The 22,049-nt window shown below is 37.8% G+C and overlaps 1 protein-coding gene across 1 annotated transcript; it reads right to left on the reverse strand.

Moving 5' to 3' along the window:
- Positions 1–9,618: 9,618 nt before the first annotated feature.
- On the reverse strand, positions 9,619–15,580 carry LOC117488319 (solute carrier family 22 member 13-like). The gene is made up of 10 exons (XM_034137147.1): positions 15,202–15,580; positions 15,008–15,111; positions 14,721–14,875; positions 13,392–13,560; positions 13,179–13,299; positions 12,808–12,902; positions 12,436–12,650; positions 11,570–11,678; positions 10,957–11,163; positions 9,619–10,640 (listed from the first exon to the last, which is right to left on the reverse strand). The coding sequence occupies exons 1-10, from the start codon at positions 15,574–15,576 to the stop codon at positions 10,571–10,573; spliced, it is 1,620 nt and encodes a 539-aa protein (XP_033993038.1). The 5' UTR covers positions 15,577–15,580; the 3' UTR covers positions 9,619–10,570.
- Positions 15,581–22,049: the final 6,469 nt, after the last annotated feature.

The following is a 22,049-nucleotide window of genomic DNA, read 5'->3' on the forward strand; positions in this document are numbered from 1 at the left end:
CACATATTAACACCACTTGTGATTCTTGAAGCTTAAATGCGATTGGCAATAGTATATAGCGAAAGTTAAACGAACTTCATCGCGGTCGCATGGCTGAGCAGCACCAGCGCTGAGTTAAAGGCGGACTCGTGTCGGTGTGATGACGTTTAGTAGTTTATTTATTCACTTATTAGCAACCGCCAATTTTATGACACATAGAATCTTGGTCAAGAGTGTTGTGTTTGCTGATGTATCTTATGTCAGATCTCTTCAGCTTGTAGTAACCAAAGACCTTTTATCAGGCGTTTACCAAAAACATGTGGCAGACTATACATTTAGCTGATGCCCCTGTATACAACAGAACTTTGTTTCCATGCTAGTACTCTATCTGTTTCTATGGGGGTGAGCAAGTAGGTTATACACAAAGTATGGATAGTGCCGTGTATACCCTTGGAACAATCTAAACGACCCCTTTAATCCCTTGCAGGTGCAGTATTATACAGTATTATCATTGTCCAGTTTGTGTCAAAGCTCAATTGGTTACTGGAAAGAATAAACATAATTCAGCCACACAAAGTTCTGCTTATTTTTTGGGACCTATCTCTAATCTTGTCTAGGGAACTGCTCACAAACATATACCCTTCTGTGACAAAACCCTGTTCTGTAACAAGGGTACATCGTACATTGCATTGTAGTATAATCAGGCACATGTTGTTAGCGCTCCTGTACATTTGTAATTCAGAGAGTGAATAGCATCGGACTAGTACGACAGTCATAAAGCAATACCCTCTGATAAGTTAAAGGCCAATGCAGGTCAAAACTCATCTGTAATGATGTTAAATGTTTACCACAGCATCGACTTGCGGACTTTGCCCCCTGCTGTGTTTACATTTCCAGATCAGAATATACATTAACTCTGGGGTCCAGCATTCAAAACTAACCAAGTGCGCAGCGAGGCGGTCATTAATGAAAAAGAACACAGACAGGGTGATCTATCCTCGGCAGAAAGGTGTCCATTGACATTGATTCTAGTGTAATCCCCATGTCAAACATTTAAACTTTATTCCAATCATTTGTTTAATGACCAAACAACTTAGAAACTGATGACATCCCCATAAACCTCAGCCTTAACTTGTGTTTAGTGGTAGTTACATGTTAACGAGCTTGCTTAAATGGTAAACGTACTATCTTGCTAATGGTTCATGTATTAAACAAAACACCTTTTATGTTGTGAGCACACAATTTAGCATTGAGCTTAAAGCACCACCTTGCCTCTGTAAAGCAGTGACGGCTGCAGACTTAAAGGTGTTGTTTATGACGGATGATTAACGTCAATGCAATAAAATGGTATCTGATAAACCTCGTCCAGCAGGTTATCTAGGTTGTTCTTTTTATTGAGTGCTATCATTAGTATCAATTCATTAGCTTCTTCAGTTCTTCCCTGTTCCAGCAACCACCTTCCAGATTCAGGATCAAAAGATTTACCACGATCCAAATGTTGGATTCACTCACAAACTGCTATTAATTTGACAGAGACTGACTCTTAGTTTACAATTAGTTAGCCCAGTGTTTGTTTGTTTTTTACCTTTTTGGAGCCATGGATGGTACATTTTTTACATTAAAGGGGACCTATCATGCAAAATGCACTTTTGTACGTCTTTTATACATAAATATGTTTTATACTGTACATGAATATGTGTCCCCGGTGTTCCAGGGAACTCACCAAGTGTCAGAAAACACAACCCTCTCTATTTTCCTCCATACCCAAATCTCTAAAAAAGGGGCTGCAACGGATCTGATAAAAACTGATCCAGATTTGAACACTGTCCTGACGTCAGGACGGTGGCGCTACGGCTATTGGGCCAACTCTCCACCTATAAGGGGAATGTGGGGTTGGGCCGCGGCCGGCCATTGCCGCTCGAAAGCGCTGGAGACGCTGTAGTACATATGCCAGGCCTGTAAGTGGCGCTGTAGTCTGCCACAAAAGCAGCGAAGAAGACTTCCCGCCCATAGTTACCATGGTTACCCTTCTGTTTATTCTCCGCTGTGGCTTTTTTTCTCCCTCCCCGAGGCAAGCGTTTGCTCCCGCTGCAAACGCTTGCGGGGAGGGATTGCATTGAGCAATCCCTCCCCGTCGAGGCAAGCAGAGTAATAGAGTGGCGAAGTCCCTCCCCTTCCGGTGGACCTCCATGGGACCTTATTTCGGAAAAATTATGTACTGAAGTCAATGGAGAGAGAAAGATTATCTTTCGATACCGTTTGAATTGTGCCACGAATTACATATATGATGTTTGTCAATTTAAAAGATAATTTTGCAAGTCAAAAAAAAAAAAAAGTGTCGTAAAACTGTGAAGTAACACATTTGTTTGTGTGAAACGCTCAACGAACTACATCTCTGGTCTCACAGAACAACACACGTCACCAAGATGGCCGTCACTACTGTCTTGTCAACAAAACGATTGACTACCCTCACTATCACCACAATGAAACACATCCTGAAGAAAGTCATGCAAAGCTGCCTGCCTGCCTTCCTTTGATTCTCTCTGAACTGCCTGGTCTTTGTAATGTTTAATGTCAACCATTTGTGCAGATAGCATGAAGTAGAGAAGATCGCTAGCGTTAGCGTTAGCATTTCTCCCCGGGCTTAAATTGTGTATTATAGAATGATCACACCGGTGTGACAGTACTCTTCAAAGGGTTCACGAAATATGACTACTACTCTTATTGTTTAACATTTTGGGTTACTTAATGTTACTTCATGTTAAGGCTAATACAAATGACAAGGCTGTAATGCTAACTAACGTGCTAGCTACTAGCTACTAGCGGCAAATGTGCACGCCCAAATTAGGTAATCAGAAGAAATGGAACCCCAGTAATTACATGTAAAACCATGTATTTAACATATATTGCATCATTTTATGCATTTTTCAGAAAAAGTGGTAGTTTGGTAAACAGTGACATCAACGACATGTTTGGTCTGTAAAATGCCCGAAAAGTAAAAGAATGGGAGATAAATATCCCAAAGTCTCCACATTTTATTATATTTTTAATGTGTTTCTGGTCCTCTTTCAGTTGCATTGTTGGAGAAGCCTGTGACATAAGATTTTCAACGACATAATTACTCTGTAGCTATGTTAGTTTGACAATAAAGAACCTTGAACCTTGACAGTGTAGATCAGGGGTGCCCAACCTTTTTTGAACCGAGAGCTACTTTTAAAGTGGCCAGTCTGCCGAGATCTAGAGTCCAAATAGAGAGGCGCAGCCATTACTGACAGCCGACTACCAGGTAAATACACACTTCTACTTGTATAAAACTGACTTTGTACGATTAATACTTCATAAAATACTGCAGATCCTTTATCTTACCTCTTTCTAATCTACACACATACAAGTATGTAACTGAAGTTACACAACAGTGTTGTTGATACAGAGTTGGGAGTTTATTCACACGTCACAAACTACAGTGGGTAATGTTTTCAAGAAGCATTGAACAGTGCTGCCACATATGACACAGGAAAAAAAGAAAAGACTGAACCCTTTCTTTGTCATTATATAAAAATAGTGTTGCTACAAAAGTATAAATTAGTTTTACTAATAAGACAACTCAGATCTGAAGCTACACAGGAATCTGCTGCCAGAGTGCAATAAAAAAGACAAAATGAATAGAATCAAACCCTTTTCTTTTTTTTGCATTTTAGTAGAGTATAAAAAGAAATGCCTTTAAAATGGGATGCAAGCAACACTAGTTTCTTAACCTGAATTGATAATAGACTATAATCAATTTAAACAGAACAGATCTTAAAGTTTGCATTCTTATACCATTTTGTACAATAATTATAATGAATAAGTTCAAACAAACTAAAACTTACAGCTGATTAATAACGGTATCTAACTTGAGTTTTTATTATATCAAAAACCTGTTGAAATGCTACTGTTATTTTTACTGTCCCCAAAAAGCGCGTCGGCAGCCTCTAGGAATGCTTCTTTCACAACTTCGCCGTCTTTGAAAGACTTCAAGTGTTTTGCAAGAACGTGACTGACACGATAAGATGCTATGGTAGCAGCCTTGCTCTTGTTGTTGGGCCTGGTGAAAATGGACTGCTGTGCATTTAGCTGTCCTTTCAGATCCCTCACCTTTTGGGAGCGTAGGGCAGAATTAGGAGGGAATTCCGTCTCGTAGCGTTTGTGCACTGTTTTGAAATGCCGCTCCTAAATTACCCTTCTTCGATAAAGCCACGCTCGCATTGCAGATGAGACAGATGGACTTTGAATTGGAATAGATACAAAAATAATCATCCTCCCCACTCGGAGTGAAAATTATATATTTTGGGCTCTTTTGCTTCTGCCATAATTGTGGTCTTGTGTGTGCGGACTGCACAGCAAACTAGTGCCCACTGCCTACCAGCCACGCCCCGATAAATCACAAAGCTTCAAGTGCATTATTCTGGCACAGGAAGATTATGTTATAGGACATTAACGATAAAACAGAATATTGTCGTTCTATTTTTAGACACATCTCGCGATCGACTGAAACACAGAGGACTGTTTGTATGATGGGATCACAGACACGCTGCAAACGGTGTCCGCCAAAAGTCGAGTCCAGTGTCTATGTAGTGTCATTTTTATTTGTTATAGTTTGGGAAGATTGAAAATCGGTAGGGAGAGTCAGCTAAGTCGGTAGGCGGTAGAAACATGTCAAAAGCGGTAGACTACCGCCCAAATCGGTAGGGTTGGCAGGTATGCTACACTGATAAAAACGATGTTTTGGTCCAGGAACACTATCAGGCAGGGACGAAATACACCACAAATCAAGACCGGACAGGGACAAAGACGACAAATCAACAAAGATCACAAGGAGAGATAGGACTATAAAGACACCAGACTAAATAGAAAGACAACACACAGCTGGAGAAGGCAGGAATAAACTCAAAGGCAGAAGGTGAAAACCATCATACAATCACACAGGCGGGAAAACAAAAAGACAGGAAGTAAACCCTGAGAAAAACACCAAGAGAAACACATTTCAAAAATAAAACAGGAAACATTAAACACAAACACTAAGATCATGACGGTGCAGACAGCAAAAGGATTTGAAAAAGGATATAAACAGTGAGTTTTTAGGGTGGGCTAAACATTATACAACCCCTTATGCGGTACATTACAGTATTTGTATCCTCTGCAGAGATCAGAACATACCTAAATCTGACTCTTTTTCCTTCATATACTACTTTAAATGCTGACAGTTTTGTTTGAATATACTGTAGTTAAAGTTATATTCAAACTTTGTTTTTAACATGCTCAGGATTTAACCTTGGTTTAACCCTTTAACCCAGAGAATCTAAACTAATGAAGTTCATCCAATACAAATAAATAAAATAAGAATAATGGAAAAAGAAAATCGCAAAATAAAATTGTTATTACTGCTAATAATATAATAATAATAATTATAATATTATTTCTGTTTTCACTCTTAGCAGCTGTTTGTTTTGACAAAAACACACATTTACCTTTCATCCTATACAGTTCCTTTCTTTTTGTAGATGTTTCAGATTACCACTGCTTACACTTCAGACATAACCCCAATACAACAGAAGGGAATGGTATTTGGTTTGTCTCTCCCAAAAGGAATATACATTTGACAAACTTGTCAAATGTTAAATGACAAAACTTCCCACAATGTGTCTTTCATTCCGAAAAATCCTTAGACCGCCACTGTGAAGAGTTTTTTATTGAAATGTTTGGCAATCAGGTTTAAATAATAATAATAATACATTTTATTTGTAAAGCACCTTTCATTGCTAAAAGCAATCCCAAGGTGCTACAGGAGGCATAATAAAAACAAACAAAAGAAACACAAGTTTAATCAAAGGCTTTTTTTTAAAGAAAGGTTTTTAGGCCTTTCTTGAAGGCGTCAGTGGTCTGTGGAGTCCTCAGGTGGTCTGGGAGGGAATTTCACAGGTGAGGAGCAGCTGCACAGAAAGCCCGATCCCCCATTGTGCGGAGTTTAAATAGAAAGTACACTGTAAAAACAGTTCCGATGGTGAAGTCAACAAAACTCAATTTTTTTATGTAATTTACTTGCCCTAAATTAGTTTTTTTTCAATGTGCGTTTAACCTGTTTCACGCCTTCCCCCCGGTACCGGGCGGATAAACGCGTCATTTGCAGGAAACAACGTCTAAGGAATCTTAATATTGAATAAAACTATGAATGTGTTATATCCATGTAACGGGAAGAAACTCAGCTAACTGATCTTTTTAATTTTTTTTTTCAAAAAAAAACCCACAATGCTAGCACTCAGCCTCTGAATTAGCCTCGATCGAAAAAACGGGACCGACAAAGGCACATAAACTCACTCAGAACTCCCTTATTACTTATCCTAGATGCACAACCAAACACTATTTTTTGGTGTCCTGGAGACACTGAATCTAACGGTGCCCACCTCAACACTCAGTGATAAACATTCGCGACGCTATCAACGAAAGCGTACATCATCACATGTGGAGCCAAGAAGCTAAACATGTAAATATGGCTCACCTTGGTCAAAAGTGGTCTTCAATGGCATTAAAACGATAAAAAAACGATGCTGCAGTTAATCCATAGGTTCATCCTATGTGTCTGTGCCTTCTTTGAAATTATTTCTGATAATCCATAAGCAATACAACTGCGTTTTAGTTTCCAAACTCCAGAAGGAGACATTCCTCCAGTTTAGTTTCGCTTTCCACACGCGAAGCGGCAACATTTTTTCTTTACAGTGTGTGTCTATGTGAGTATCCTCCTTCGATTCTATTGGCTCTAACGGTCACAAGGGTATGTCAACCAACCAGATCAAGCAAGGGGGGCCAGAGATAGGTCAAATCCACCCAAATGACCCCAGATGGCCCAGTTTTTGGCTAAATCTCTCTAAAAAGGTCAAATTTCACTTGTTTTGCATCAATCTTGATACAGGGTACTTATTATATGTTGTACTTTGGATTCCTAAAGCTTTTAGTCTACTAACCCATCATCCAAGGGTAGTTTTCACTATCTGTAAAAAATAATTTTTGGACGGACACTATAATTTACAGTTTTTTACTATGTAAAATCTGAATTTTCTTTAAAATAAAAAACATTTATATTGATTCTGACACTTCTACATCCAACTCACAGGTTTATCATTACTTTGAGAAAAGATTATTAATTTAACCCTTTTAGAAGGGAAGATATGGTCATTTGTTCTGGGAATGTCATTTTCGAGCCTGAGACCTGAAAAACAGGCTCAGAGTGGAACAGGTTAAATAAGTAACACGTAAGCAACAATGAGAACATGTTTTAAGAACTCATTAATTTGTAAATTAATATCACATTTTCTGAACTTTCTTTAAAAAGACGTTTTGGAAAACGTAATAAAAATGCTTTTTTCAACGCCACGGTCATGCCACGCCCTCAAACGAGAATACCGCGGTGTGAGACTTCCTGTTCCTCTTTGCAGCGGTTCTTCAGCAGTTGGACACGTGTTTGCGTTGGATCCTCCTCAAACCATCGTAAAACAAGTAAGCATGCCACCTGAGTTATTAATTACTGCTTTTTAACTAGAAAGTGTTATTTACTTTTCTTGTATTCACTGTTTTGAAGGAAACATCGACATTTTAATGCATGCCAGCGCCATTACTGCTGTTAAAGTTAGACTCAGCCCTGTCGTGCTCATGTAGTCTATTTCTTCACGCAAAGTTGTTGGGCAAAGTTTGCATCAAGTGCTTACCGACGCAATTCTGTTAAAAGTGGTTAAGTTAAGAGTATGTATTAAGAATCAACTCCGCAAACTGTTCCCCTATGCCGCTCTATGGCGTTGGCCGGGCACCGTGATGCGGCCGCGGGGCTCAGAGGCTCTCCTGCCGTGCATGTTGTGCGGTAAAATACCTCCGTTAAAACTATTCCCTACTACTTTATAACCCAGCGGTTATGTAAGAGTAAGTTACTAATGCGCCTATTTGATATTAATTCCTCTATATGTATTTCGCCGTTTGTTTTACTGTGAGCAATGAATTATCTTTCAACAATCTTAGTGTACCCAATTTAAACTCATAGTCTGCAGTTACAGCATCGAGTTGTTATTATACAAAATTAAGTGCAAACTATATTTTTCATGCTTTTGCAACGCTATCCATGTTGGAATCTGCAGGAGAGTTAACGTTAGCTCTCAGTAGAAAGTGACGGAGGTGATTTCAGTTAAGGTGCATTCAGGCGCAATTCAGTAAAAGTGTGTATTGGGCGAGGAGGGATGTATAACGTCAGCAAGATGTGTTCAATGTAGTACAGTAAAATGCAGTCTTTAGCGAGAAATATCAATAATTACAGTTTTATTAAGGAGATGTTTTACTACAACATAAAGTAGATATTAGACAGTATGCAAACGAGATAAAGGAGTGTATATTGAAGTAATTAGGATCTGCTGTGTAGAGAATCATGGAATTGTACTGGTATCTAACAATGCCATCCTTATAAATGTATATAAATACAATACCGTTTTAAATGATACTTGTGTTTTAATGTTTGATTCCATTAATTGAATTAAATATGTTTTAATGAATTCTACTGAAATGATTGTTACATTGTCATCATGTAACTATTTTGTTCTTTAATTTGCCTCACCAGAAAACAGTCACACCTCCTCTTGAAGACATTTTGCCTCCTGCTATGGACTTCAGGTTCACATTAGGTAAGCCCTTGAGTGTGTCAGAGTTGTTGTTTCAGAGGTTAATTCAAGACGTGTTATGTTTACATACTAATATAATGAGCTTCAGGTAAACGTACCCATTTCTATTTTTTGAATCACAGATGGGATGGAGATGTAAACTATGCAGCATGTCACCACTCAAAGTGATATTTTAAAACATTATCGACTCCATCATGGAACCTTTGGACAGAAACGTGCCCTGCCCTGCATTCATGTAGACTGGCCTGCGCTCTCACTTATCAAGATAAAAGTTGAAATAATCGTCTGTTCTTTTTATTCTAGGACCCATGTGCCACTTTATATACATCTCTGAGCATGAGGTGGGGTTAAAAAGAAGTAGTTGGACATTTTATGAACTATATAAATATCATGACTATTTGGTTCATTTTCTTGCAAACCAGCCTTTTTTTGATGGCTTAAACCCCTTGTAATGCATGTGAATAGCACCTCTGTTACCGTCTGTTAACAGCTAATGTAAACTGGCTCGTTATGTTTTCAAGACAGATTTGATTTTTGTTTTGAGGAAAACACATGGTGTGTCCTGATTTGTACTCAATTTAGTGTTTTGTTTGTATTTACAGGGAACAGCAGAGGTCGAAGTGCACCAGGCTCGTGATGCACAGCATGAAGTGATACGTTGCCCAATAGCCAGATGCAGTTATAACCATCAAGTAATAACCATGTGTCTCCATGTATGTTAATGTGTTGTGCTTTTAAACAAACTTGTGACAACTGTTTTGAAATAATCACATTTTAATAAAATGTATTAACATGTCCATAACGTTCCCTTTTTTAATTTATTTGTTTAATCTGCAATGTTTCAATGCTATCAAATATTTAAAGGGTTGGATTGAAATCAGGAAGAGTTTGTCGTATATAGGTTCCGGCAACTCAATTGTGTTTTATAATTTACTTTATTCTCGTGTGGTTCTTAGCAGATTGTTATTTGCATTGGTTACACTTAATATCTGGGCTTTTAATTGTAGGCTCATCTCATCTTTTCATATGCAGAAAAAATCACATTAGTGAGTTTACCCAACTCTTAAAATTGCTTGGAATCGCTTGACACATATTTTTTAAGTTTTACCAAAGCAACAGTTTTTACAGTGTACAGTAGATCGCAGAAAACCGTTTATAATTTAAGTAACATGCTACTGTATTAGATCAAGGTAAAAACTGAACAACTGACTGAAATACAAAGATTGTCCTGAGGGTGGCACAAGAGATTAAGCCATAGTTTCATTTAAATTAAAAGGGTTTGTAACCCTGTGATCATGTATGCTGTCACTAACTTCCAGAGATATCAGCTCATAGACTTTGAAATATATTGTGTGCCAACATTTAACCTGAGGGTGGCAGAATAAGAAAACTAATGGAAAGCATAAAAGTACTCAACCATTACAATGTCTTGTGTACAAGGGGATATGGTGGCTCTGAAATAGGGAAAAATGACAATAATATATTAATATAGGTTACACATTATAGGGTTTACCGTTGATGCATTTCCCAATGAGGTTTCTGATTAATAATCATCAGTAATGTGGATATAATGATTAAATTGGTAAAGGCAAATAATGGAACAGCTATAAGTCTGGTAGAAAAATTACATGTATCACTTAAATGTAATGCAGACATAGAGAAGTTAGATTTGGATATTACGATTAACAAAACGTAGGTCTCATATCACAATAAAGATATAATATTCATATATTGCAGAGCCCTGTGTAAAACATCTTTAGGTGCGCTGACAAAACATGAATATCTAAAGCAAACTTCAGGCTAATGAGACCAGTAGTTGTATGACAAAGCAAACTTTTAACCACCCGTCTCTGCTGCTAGCAGAGAAACATGGAGCAAGAGTAACAGAAGTATTCAGTCTACAGTTTGGTAGATATGGTTTGTGCAAACTTCTTTGTTTCACTTTGGCTCTTCAGCGTGGTCTTATTTCTATTGGGAAAAGGGAATAAACAGAAGAGTATATTAGTTACATGTTCCCTTTTTCTGGAACAAAATTAATCCTGTATGACAAATACGAATATCAATTAATTACAAATATTAGAGGGTATGTTGTTCGTGTCTCCATATTGCCTGACATGCAGTACTTTGGAGATGCGTGAAAATAGCTAATATTGGTCAACATAAAAAAAAAAATATGATCTCATTTGGAGATGCTAATGAAATGCTGTTATTCATTCTGAACAAAAATAAAGCCAGATGTATTAATTGTGCAGGGTGTAACAAGGAGACACTGTCGGATGCTTACGTGTTGCCCTCAGCCTCATCGGTTGAATCAGGAAGCTCTTTCCTCCTGGTCTCAGGAAGAAGGAAGCCCAGGGCTCCACTGACCAGTGTCAGGCTGCTGAAGACTACGGTGGGTATGGACCAGTGGTACACAGCCAACATGTTGAGCAGTGGAGCCAGCAGGCCACCAACCCTGCTGGCAATGGAGCCCAAACCAGAGGCTGTTTGTCTGAAACACAGTTTTAATAGAATTTCACAGCCTTAGAACTATTTTTCAAGACAGTTTGAGCCGTTGAACTAACTGTAATGCTCTTAGTTGCCAGAGAGTTGACAAAATGGTCTAGAACACAGGTTTTCTAAAGATGTGTCTAAAAATGCAACTTTTGTGTTAAATGTTCGGAATTTTTTGAATATTTACTTTTGTCACAACAGGGCAAAAGATTTGTTCATTGTCTGCCTCATGTTCCCTTCTCCCATTGGAGTCAATTAACTCAGACCTACCACTGTTCTCTTAAAGACGCTAGGCAGGGGGGAAACCCATAAGAAAATGTACTCCGTTTGCTAAACCGTCTTTGGTGTTATTCTTGTGAACACTGGCGAATATACCAATTACTACAGTGAGATGGGAGGCTTACCGAAAAGATGTTGGGAACAGCTCCTGAACATACACATTGCATATGGATCCTGCCCAGTTAATGAAAAAACGTCCTGAAGTTGCTAACGTGGTCATAGCAACAGCATTATCTTTGAAGATAAAAACACAGTGTCAGATAATTAAACAACTACAATGTTACGAGATGGGTGTTTGATTTTAGAATGAGGCTTCCAATGTTATCGAGAAATCTGGAAAAAGTTATGGTAACACTAACATCCCTTAAATACACCATGAATATCTGAACGTAACCCTTAAATGAGCATTCACACATAAATATGTTGGGAAATTAATTGGTGGTATTTTTACATTACACCCATATAACACTTTTTGCACCCATATTACACATTAGAACAACCCTATTACACCGCTGTTACACCATTATTACACCCATGTCACACCTATCAGACCCGTATTTGACATTAATATTACACACATATTGTTATTAAATCCATGTTACAGCAATATCACATCATAATTACATCGGTATTACACCAATGTTACCCCATATTACACCCATGTAACACAAATATTACACGGTTATTACACCAATATTATAGATTAAAACACTCTTAATACACCTGTATTAAACCTATATTATACCCATGCTACACCCATGTAACACTGTTAGTACACCAATATTACAACCATATTACACTGTACTGACACTGTTACAACCTACATTTTACACATGGACACAGCCTTTCAAATGACTTTATCCCAAAAGGATACAGAAACCATTTAGAGGTAATGTTATGGTGCAGTCACTAACTAACCACCATTGCTATCCTTTGCTACTGGCCGCTAGTTAAACTAAACATCATAGAGACAACACCCAAAGTGCTTTACCTTGAGGAACAGCTAGGATTAAGAAGCATAAGAATCCCCCGATCAGAAGAGTTGACATCAGTGACACTTTTCTCCCCAGTGCTTCTAACAGCCATATGCAAAGGATATGAGCTGGGAGTTCAGTCAGACCAAATATAAGCTGCGTCAGGAAGATGTCCAAGCCAAGATTTCCAACATTGAATGAAAGGGAGTAGTATGTAACATTCAAGGAGAACCTGATGATTAAAAAAAAATAAGTATTTAGCATGTTGAAAAATAAGTTGTTAAATTCATTATCACCTAAAGTAAAAATCTCAAATATGTTTTTTATCAGTCTCTTTTGCATTTATAGGCTTAAAAGAGTTGTTATGTGTATTGTAAAATGAAACTTACCATGCCAATATTATGGTTAAGAAATACTTCCTAAGCACAGATGATTGCATGAGAATAATTATGCCTCCCTTTCTCACAGTTTTTTTCTCAACAATCTGTAATGCACAGGGGATGGAAACAATATCATGCTAACATTTGCTTAGGTTAGCAGATCATAAGCGTTAGATTTGCAAAAGTTAGGAGTTAAGAGTTACATTTAGATGTCTTTGCCGGAGATCAGACATTGTAGAAATGTCTTTCTGTTATAGTAATTACTTAATAAATAAACACCATGCGTTTTTTTTATTACCAGTATGACGGTAATATTGCATTTACGTTAAGTCTTGATACAATGGTAAAAAAATAAAAACTTTTTTTTCTTATTAAGGGACCTTTTCCAGAAGAGACTCTGGAACAGTGCATTTGTTAATGGCTGCCACTTTGGTAATCAGCTGTTTAGCCTCCTCTGTCCTGCCTCTGTCCAACAACCACCTGGCTGACTCTGGTATAAACCTGTCAGAAACAAGAAAATAGGCATTCTTTAATAATCTGTAATTTCAGGGAAACGTCTGATTGTAATATAAAAAGAGTCAATACACACACACCATATGTAAATAGCAACAACTGCCAGTGGAGCTGCTGTAATTAGCTGAGCCAGTCTCCAGTCTCTGATGAAGTAGATCATACCAGCCAGGAGGCACTGTCCAACTGCTCCAAATAGCTGAGTAATACATGCTCCCCAGGATCTTTTGGACACCCCGATCCACTCAGTGGCTAGAAACGGGAAATACATTAGAGTAAACCTTGAATTTATTACGCCAACATCCATATACGTATGTGCCAAGAACAATAGAGACCTTAAAAGGACAAAATATACAAAAAAGTTAAAAGACAGGTTTGATAGTGAACACGTGAATAAAATAGCCCAGGAATGGCAATATTATATATGTGAAGAACTCATCTAAACGTGAAAAATATTTAATTAAATTGAGGTAATAGCTAATAAAGCGAATAAAAGCTAATAAATCAAGCCTTAATGTATACTGTATGTAGGAGCCAATTAGCGCTACGGATATAAGTAGGAACCAATGTTGGCTTTTGCTGGAAGGCTAAACTGTTTTTGACCACACCCACACACACACACACACACACACACACACACACACACACACACACACACACACACACACACACACACACACACACACACACACACACACACACACACACACACACACACACACACACACACACACACACACACTGATGTAAAGTTATTGTGCTGTAAGTTTCATTTTTGTACAGTGATGGAATAAAAATAATTTTATGAAGAGAAAGGTCTTTGTGAGTAGCTAGTTAACTGTTAGCATCAGCTAGTTTGTTACCTAAATGTTTTAGCTACTGTTACAAGTGTTTACACAGAGATTCTACAGCAGTATGTAGTACATTATATGATTAACATTAACTGTACTGACTGTTGTGATTTTATGATGAACATTAGCTTTTGTCCAGTGTGTTTGGCTACGAGTGTTAGCAGTTTAGCTAGCTAGCCAGACATCTCCCACTGTGTTCAGGAAAATAAATTGCTATTTGGAAAAAGATAAATAAATGAATGTGTGCCGAGAAATTAAAGGGAAAATTGAAGAGTTAAAAAAAAAAGAAAAAATTATCTTTTACTGTAGCCAATGGGATGAAAGCAACAGCTTGTGGTTGGCGTGGGTAAGGGACTCCCTATCCTTTCTCTTGGTTTTCTTTCTCTTTCCTTTTGTATTATTGTTTACATAATTTGTATCTGTATATATATATATGTCCCTCTGTGAGGGTAGAAAACAATACAAAGTTGGTCACAAAAAAAAAACAGAGGTTACATGGCTTGACAAAGATAACCCAAAAGAATAATCTTTTAAAATGTAATATGATGTAGTATACTTTACCCAATATGACGCCATTCAGTCGATAACCGCCATAGCCAAGTCCCAATATGAACTGGGATGCCATATACAAAAAGAAGTTTGGACATAATCCAGTCGTGACAGTAAATATGAGCATCACAACGACTGGGATCTGAGCGGCTCGTTTACGACCAAACCTGGAAGAGATACCTCTCTGGTCAGCATATGTCATATAACCATGTCATTCTTTATATGATAGGGTTCATCGAAAAAGACCATACAGTACAGCGTTAAGAAGACGTATTCTGTGCAATTTCAAGTACACTTACGATTCAGCAAAAGGTCCAAATAAGAGACAACCAAAAAGAATGCCAGCCATCAACCCTGCTTGAGCTAATTCCAACAAATTACTCTGGTCACAAACTAGATTAAACTGTGGACAAATAAAACAATAATTAAGAAAGGACAGTTTTATTAAGATTATTTTTATTATGAATGACTATGAACCAGACCAATGATTTACATCAGTGACTATGGTGGCCTCGTACAGCGTGTTGGAGTACACCCATCCATTCTGGCACCCTGTGGTCTCATTGAGTCCGTACTCCCTGATGGCACCAATAGACCAGTTCACAGGGACAAACATCTGACACTTGCTAAAGGTCCCGTCATCCTCTCGGGGCAGAGTCAGGTTCAGCTGCTCATCTGTGGTCAGGTTAGAGTCTGCCCGAAGGATCCAGTCTGTGTTACAGTGTCTATCTGGATCTGACTGAATAAAAAATACACTGGCAAAGTGAAAAGGCAGGATAAGATTTGGGAAGCAAAGAGCAAAAAGAGTGATCTTCTGAAATAATCCAAACTCTCCAATGGTGCGGAGAATCTCTCCAAAGTCCGCCATGTTCAGGGAGATGTTTTGCCCTTTTTGCACAAATGTTGCTGCAGGATGACCTTTGAACAATGCCCATTAATGTTTAAACCCTGTAAAGTACATTTCAGGAAGGATGATACAGCACATTTATGGATATTTCATTTAGTAGAAAGAGATGGCCCATCTCTTTCTACTAAATGAAATATCCATAAATGTGCTGTATCATCCTTCCTTTGTGACTGTTTAACCAAATATGTCTTTACTTGGTATAATCTGCTATTTCCAGCACAGCGTCTAATAAAAGCACAATGCGGTTGCAGTGTGTTACTCTCAAACATTTCTTATCTCTTACAGAAAGTGTTGTTAAACATTTACCAAAGTTCACAATATGCTGACATAATATGTCGTCATCGTGACTTTGGTGAAACGGTTTCAAAATGAGTATTATGTAATGCTGTAAAGGATATTAACAAAAGACTGGTTACACTTTGGTCTGAAGAAGACTTAAAGGAGACTCAAAATAGTTGTAATGCTTTTCTAAAATATGTTTTGCTTTGGTTGTAACCTCTTCAGAATTGTTTCCTTTTACATGCCACACAAGTGAGAATGTGACAGGAATTACTTCTCTGAGGAGCTCCAAGAAATAGGGAGTATTTTTTCACCGGTTTGTTTAGATTCACCAAAGACGCACAACATCACAAGCAAGCTATCGTATCGAGGCAGCTGTAACCAGAAACGTCCATGTTCTGCAGTGAAATTACAATATTTATCAATGGATTCTGGTGACTTCGGAGAGAGGATAAAAAACAGCTTCAGTTCCCCGATGGAAAGGGCTGCTGGACAGCAAAGTAAAGTGTAGAAAGTATTCTAAATACAGCATACATTTACACTTGTTTAGGTATAGTTATTTCTTTAATATGGCAGAAATAATTTGTTCTGATGCCCCTGTCTACAGCACAACTTTGCTTCCATGCTGATTCTGTAGCTGATTATCTGTAGTTTATATACGATGAGTATGGATAAGTAACTCATACAAACCTACTTCAACAAATCTGAACTAGTCCTTTAAGCTCAAAGCGGCAGTATTGTATTGTTACGGTAATGCCGCTTCTGTCACAGCTCAATTGAAAAGAAAAAACTTGAGCCACACGAAGTTCTGTTTATTTGGATTTTTTTCTTATCTTTGTTGTTGAAATATGATACAGTTACCCCAAGGCCTTTTAAAATATTCAGATGAAACCATATAGGAAACGGCTCACCAAAGGATTGAGAAGTCACATGTACAGTAGAAAAAACAAAAACCCTATTATGTAACAAGGGTTTGTTTTATGTTTCTTGTAAAATCAGGTAGATGTTTGCTGAATTTGCAGCTCCACTGCATGTTGTTAGCTCTCATGTGAATTGTGTGAGTCATAAAGCAATACCCTCCTGTTTAAAGACTGATAAGACAGCAGCAGGTCACAACTTACCAGCTGTTTTTGCACAGTGGCTATGTGCAAGCTTGTCAAATACAGTTCTTTTGATGTAAAATGTCCTGTTGTTGACCACCCCCCCAACTGTATTTACATTTACAGATAAGGATATGCAATCCTAAATCAGGGTTTCCAGGGTTCAAGGCAAGTTAAATTATGGACTTAAAGACTTTTTTAATTCCACTCTAACTGAGATGTAGTTTCCTTCATATTAAATTGAATAATGGGGCATTCTACCGAATTAGTACAAAGTGCGGTCCCACAACAAGAAAAACTATTTAACAAAACAATTAAGTATTCAGACATAGATATTTACTAAGAATATGTTATGGTCTATTTAAACATAAGGCATTAAATTAGATAGTGATAAGCTTAATATATACAAAAACATCATTTATAGGGTACTTTCTATTGGGAAGCTGTCCCCAACCCTGACATCTAAATTTCAATTTCTGTAAATAACACTTAAATAAACACTCTTAAATGTTGTTCAATGGTGTATTTAGAAGATCTTTATGATTACATTCAAACAGAAGTCGGAATATTTAGATTTATTGTGGGTATCATTTTTTAATAAAAAAACTATATTCAAAAAATCATGTCCCCAGTTTTCATGTCACTACCGAAACACAAGGGGTTTTAGTCCAATGGCTGAGCCTGGTTTTTAGCCACACCCCTGCACTTTTGACTAGGCAGTGATGCTGCATCCCTGTCCCTCTTGGCTGAATGGCAAGTAGCTATATACCATACTTTTGATATAAATCGGTTCCAAAATCTGAAAATCGGCGTGTAACCTTAAGAATTGTCACTACCGAACACATATTATCTTCAATTAAGTAAACCTTTTCGGGGTTTTATGCAAAGTATTAGGTTTGTATGTGTGTAAACCTCTTCAAAAACGTGTATGTTAGCCATGTACTTGCTAGCATTCTTTAGTTATGCTCAATTTAAGCTAGAATCGTCACTACCGAAACATATGGTTAAGTTTCGATAATTGACATGATCGTTTCAGTAGTGACAAAATGGAATGGTAAGCAGGTAAATCCCACCATTTTGAAATAAATGTGTTTTAAAGTCTGAAAATCAGTGTGTTACTTTAAAGGTCTCTTATTATACTATTGTTAGGCATATATTATAGGTCTCAGATATATAAAAAACATGTCTATGAAGTGTTTTGCTCAAAATACCAAACAGATCACCAATTCTAGCCTCATTCCCCTCTATTTCAGCCTGTTACTGGGTCAGTAGCTTCAAACATTCACACTTCAACATAAGGCATGTTATGAGTTAAGATAAGCAATAAGGTTGAGGGAATATGAAACAACCTTGAGAACAAAATACTGTGGTCACTACCGATGTTTTGTAAAAAATAAAGTATATTGAGTTATCAAATAAAATGATATGATACTGATTGGTTTAATGTATGTTCAATTTCAACAATCATCAACTCTGGAATCAATATGATCAGTATTATGCATTTTACTAAGAAAGTTTGCATTATGATTTTTATGAATTGTATAAATTGAACTTTGAAATTTGATTAAAAATTCACTTATATTAATTTAATTGTGAAAACCCTCAAGAAATATTTGTTAAAATACTATTTAGAGAAGGGAAGGTAAAACAATCTTAACAGGTTAACCTCTTAAGCACGGCGGTCCCCCCATTGGACCCCTCCCACCATTTTGTTTTCGAGATAATGTCTCAGGGCTTCTTAACATTTATGAAACTATTAATGTGTAGCACCAGATTAACGGGAAGAATCTCAGCTAACTGAAGATATGAACCATTTTTACCAAAACAAAACACAAGTCTCATAAGAAGGGTCTAAATGACCCCTGAGCGAAAAAAATCTAACGCACTGCGGCACACAATTCAAGATAAAGGTACCCTTATTACTTATCGTAGCTGCACATACAATATAGCCTATTAAAGCTGAGACTCCACTGATTATTTAGGTATAGTATCATCACTGAGCGATCCGAACTTGCGACAGGGGAAGCAAACACAGACATCACAACACGTACCTTTACGGAGCTTTTACGGCAGATCGTCTCACCGTAGCTGTCAATTAGGTCAAAAGACGTGTTCAATGGCATTAAAACGAAAAAAAAAAAAATCTACAACTGTTGATCCATAGGTTGATAATGTACCTGTCCCTTTAAAAAAATTATTTATAATCCATAATTCCATTTTTTATGTAAAAATCGGAGCGGAAAAGTTATGCAGCTTCCGGTTTTGGTAACGCGTCACTCTCACTCCTTATTTGTTAACGTTTTGGTGTGTATAGAGTGGCGAAGTCACGCCCACTTACTTCCGGGTAATGGGACCTTATTTCGGAAAAATTATGCATTGAAGTCAATGGAGAGAGAAAACTTATCTTTCGATCCCGTTTGAATTGTGCCATGAATTACACATATGATGTTTGTCAATCTCAAAAAATAATTTCCATGTCAAAAAAGTCACAGTTTGTCGTAAAACTGTTGAAATATAATGGCGCATTTCCACTACACGGTCGGCCTCGGCCACACTCGGTACGGCTCGGTACGGCTTGGCCGCGTTGGGCCTTAACAGGGCCGACTCACTTCATGCTGCGCTTCCATTACAGTTTAGGAACTGGGGTAGTTACTATAGTAACGCAGTGTAGGCGGAGCCGTGACGTCATCTTCAATGAGAAATCCAGAAACACAACACAGCCGTTAGCTGTGAGCACTCAGAGCTCACAGCTCCTTATATATGTTCAGAAACTCGACAAAAGTTAAACAAGTACACACCACAGACTGCCTGTGTGAATACAGTCGCTGCTTTATTTATGTCTGTATAGGCCGTTGTTGTGAGTGTGGACGGTCGGGGCATATACTGCGTTAGCTTAGCCAATCTCCATCTAGAAAAACACGAATTTTAAAAGGTTTTTCGCCTGCCGTCTGTCTGCAGACTTGACAAAGCATTAATTCATGGTTTTTACTAACCGGTATCAGTATGTTGTTACTTCGGCATCATTTTGAAACGTGTATTACAATTAAATCACGGTCAAATATGTCCATCTTGTTGTAGTTCTAGCCCTCTTGCCAGCGCTCCTCTCTCTAGTTTAGCATACTCAGCCCGACTCAGCCCTGTTTGTTGGCCCCGATAGAACCACAATTTTCTAGGGCCAGAAAAGAGGGGAAAAAGTGGCCCCGCGCCGTGCCGCGCCGGAACGAGGCCTAGTGGAAGCACAACCAAAAAAGGGGACGGCACGACACGGCACGCTTAAAGCGAGCTACGCGCTGCAATGGAAATGCGCCATAAGACTATGAAAAATACGTAACTAGAAAGACTACAAATCCCAGAGTCGCGTAAGTGATGTCACAATTGTTTTCCTCCACCATTCAGATACCTAAGATCAGCGCATTATAGATATAATCTATCTATATGGCGCTGGCTAAGATAAGATAACTTTAACAAGATGCCTGTGTGCTTAGTACCAGGTTGTTATTATACCAGCAATGGGTCTTGCTCGTTCTTTTGCTTCCCGTCTGATGAAAGGACCAGGAGTGGCTTGATCAAGTTAGCTACCTAGCTAGTAGCTAGCACGTTAGTTAGCATTACAGCCTTGTCATTTTTATTAACCTTAACATGAAGTAACATTAAGTAACCCAAAATGTTAAACAGTAAGAGTAGTAGTCATATTTCGTGAACCCTTTGAATAGTACTGTCACCGGTGTGATCATTCTATAATACACCATTTAAGCCCGGGGGAGAAATGCTAACGCTAACGTTAGCATCGGCGATCTTCTCTACTTCATGCTATCTGCACAAATGGTTGACATTAAACATTAAAACGACCAGGCAGTTCAGAGAGAATCAAAGGAAGGCAGGCAGGCAGCTTTGCATGACATTGTTGACAAGACAGTAGTGACGGCCATCTTGGTGACGTGTGTTGTTGACCAGAGATGTAGTTCATTGAGCGTTTCACACAAACAAATGTGTTACTTCACAGTTTTACGACACATTTCTTTTTTTTTGACTTGCAAAATTATCTTTTAAATTGACAAACATCATATGTGTAATTCGTGGCACAATTCAAACGGGATCGAAAGATAATCTTTCTCTCTCCATTGACTTCAATACATAATTTTTCCGAAATAAGGTCCCATGGAGGTCCACCGGAAGGGGAGGGTCTTCGCCACTCTATATAACTTTCCCTCGATTCCATTGGCTCTAGCGGTTATAAAGAGATTTCATTCATCAACATCGAGCAAGGGGGGCCAGAGATAGGTCAAATCCACCCAAATGACCCCAGAAGTGGGGGTTTTTGGCTAAATCTCTCTAAAAAGGTCAAATTTCACTTGTTTTGCATCAATCTTGATACAGGGTACTTATATGTTGTACTTTGGATTCCTAAAGCTTTTAGTCTACTAACCCATCATCCAAGGGTAGTTTTCACTATAAGTACAAAATAATTTTTGGACGGACACTATAATTTACAGTTTTTTACTATGTAAAATCTGAATTTTCTTTAAAATAAAAAATATCTATATTGATTCTGACTTTTCTACATCCAACTCACAGGTTTATCATTACTTTGAGAATAAAGATTATTAATTTAACCCTTTTAGAAGGGAAGATATGGTCATTTGTTCTGGGAATGTCATTTTCGAGCCTGAGACCTGAAAAACAGGCTCAGGGCTTAAGAGGTTAATATAATACTTTTTTACTACAGTGTATGTACTATGTTTCGGTAGTGACCATTTTTGGTAGAGGAAGAACATTCCAATACAGTCTGAAAATACGATATCAAAATGTACGGTTCTTTTACTAGATATGTGTAATTTAGATATGGTACAAAAATATATATGAACAAAGTTTTGGGAAAAAAACATAGAACATTTCAAAACATTTCCAACCTGACTTTGGTCCAATTCGGTAGAATGGCCCATATATGTTACACAAAATGAGAGGCATTTTGTATATATATATATTTTTAGATTACAAACGTTCCATGTCTTAGCCTTAGACCTTTGAAAGAAAGGTCAAGACATATTAAAGGTA

The sequence above is a fragment of the Trematomus bernacchii genome, unplaced genomic scaffold (genome assembly GCF_902827165.1).
Source record: "Trematomus bernacchii unplaced genomic scaffold, fTreBer1.1, whole genome shotgun sequence".
Classification (NCBI taxonomy): Eukaryota; Metazoa; Chordata; class Actinopteri; order Perciformes; family Nototheniidae; genus Trematomus; species Trematomus bernacchii.

What these genes read in the sequence shown, in the direction of transcription:
- LOC117488319 (XM_034137147.1), bottom strand. Translation starts at nt 15,576, where the DNA reads ATGGCGGACTTTGGAGAGATTCTCCGCACCATTGGAGAGTTTGGATTA. An exon ending in AGGCCACCATAGTCACTGAT is followed by an intron (nt 15,112 to 15,201) that starts GTAAATCATTGG and finishes ATTTGTCCACAG; the next exon opens with TTTAATCTAGTTTGTGACCA. An exon ending in AATCCTAGCTGTTCCTCAAG is followed by an intron (nt 11,679 to 12,435) that starts GTAAAGCACTTT and finishes TTATCTTCAAAG; the next exon opens with ATAATGCTGTTGCTATGACC.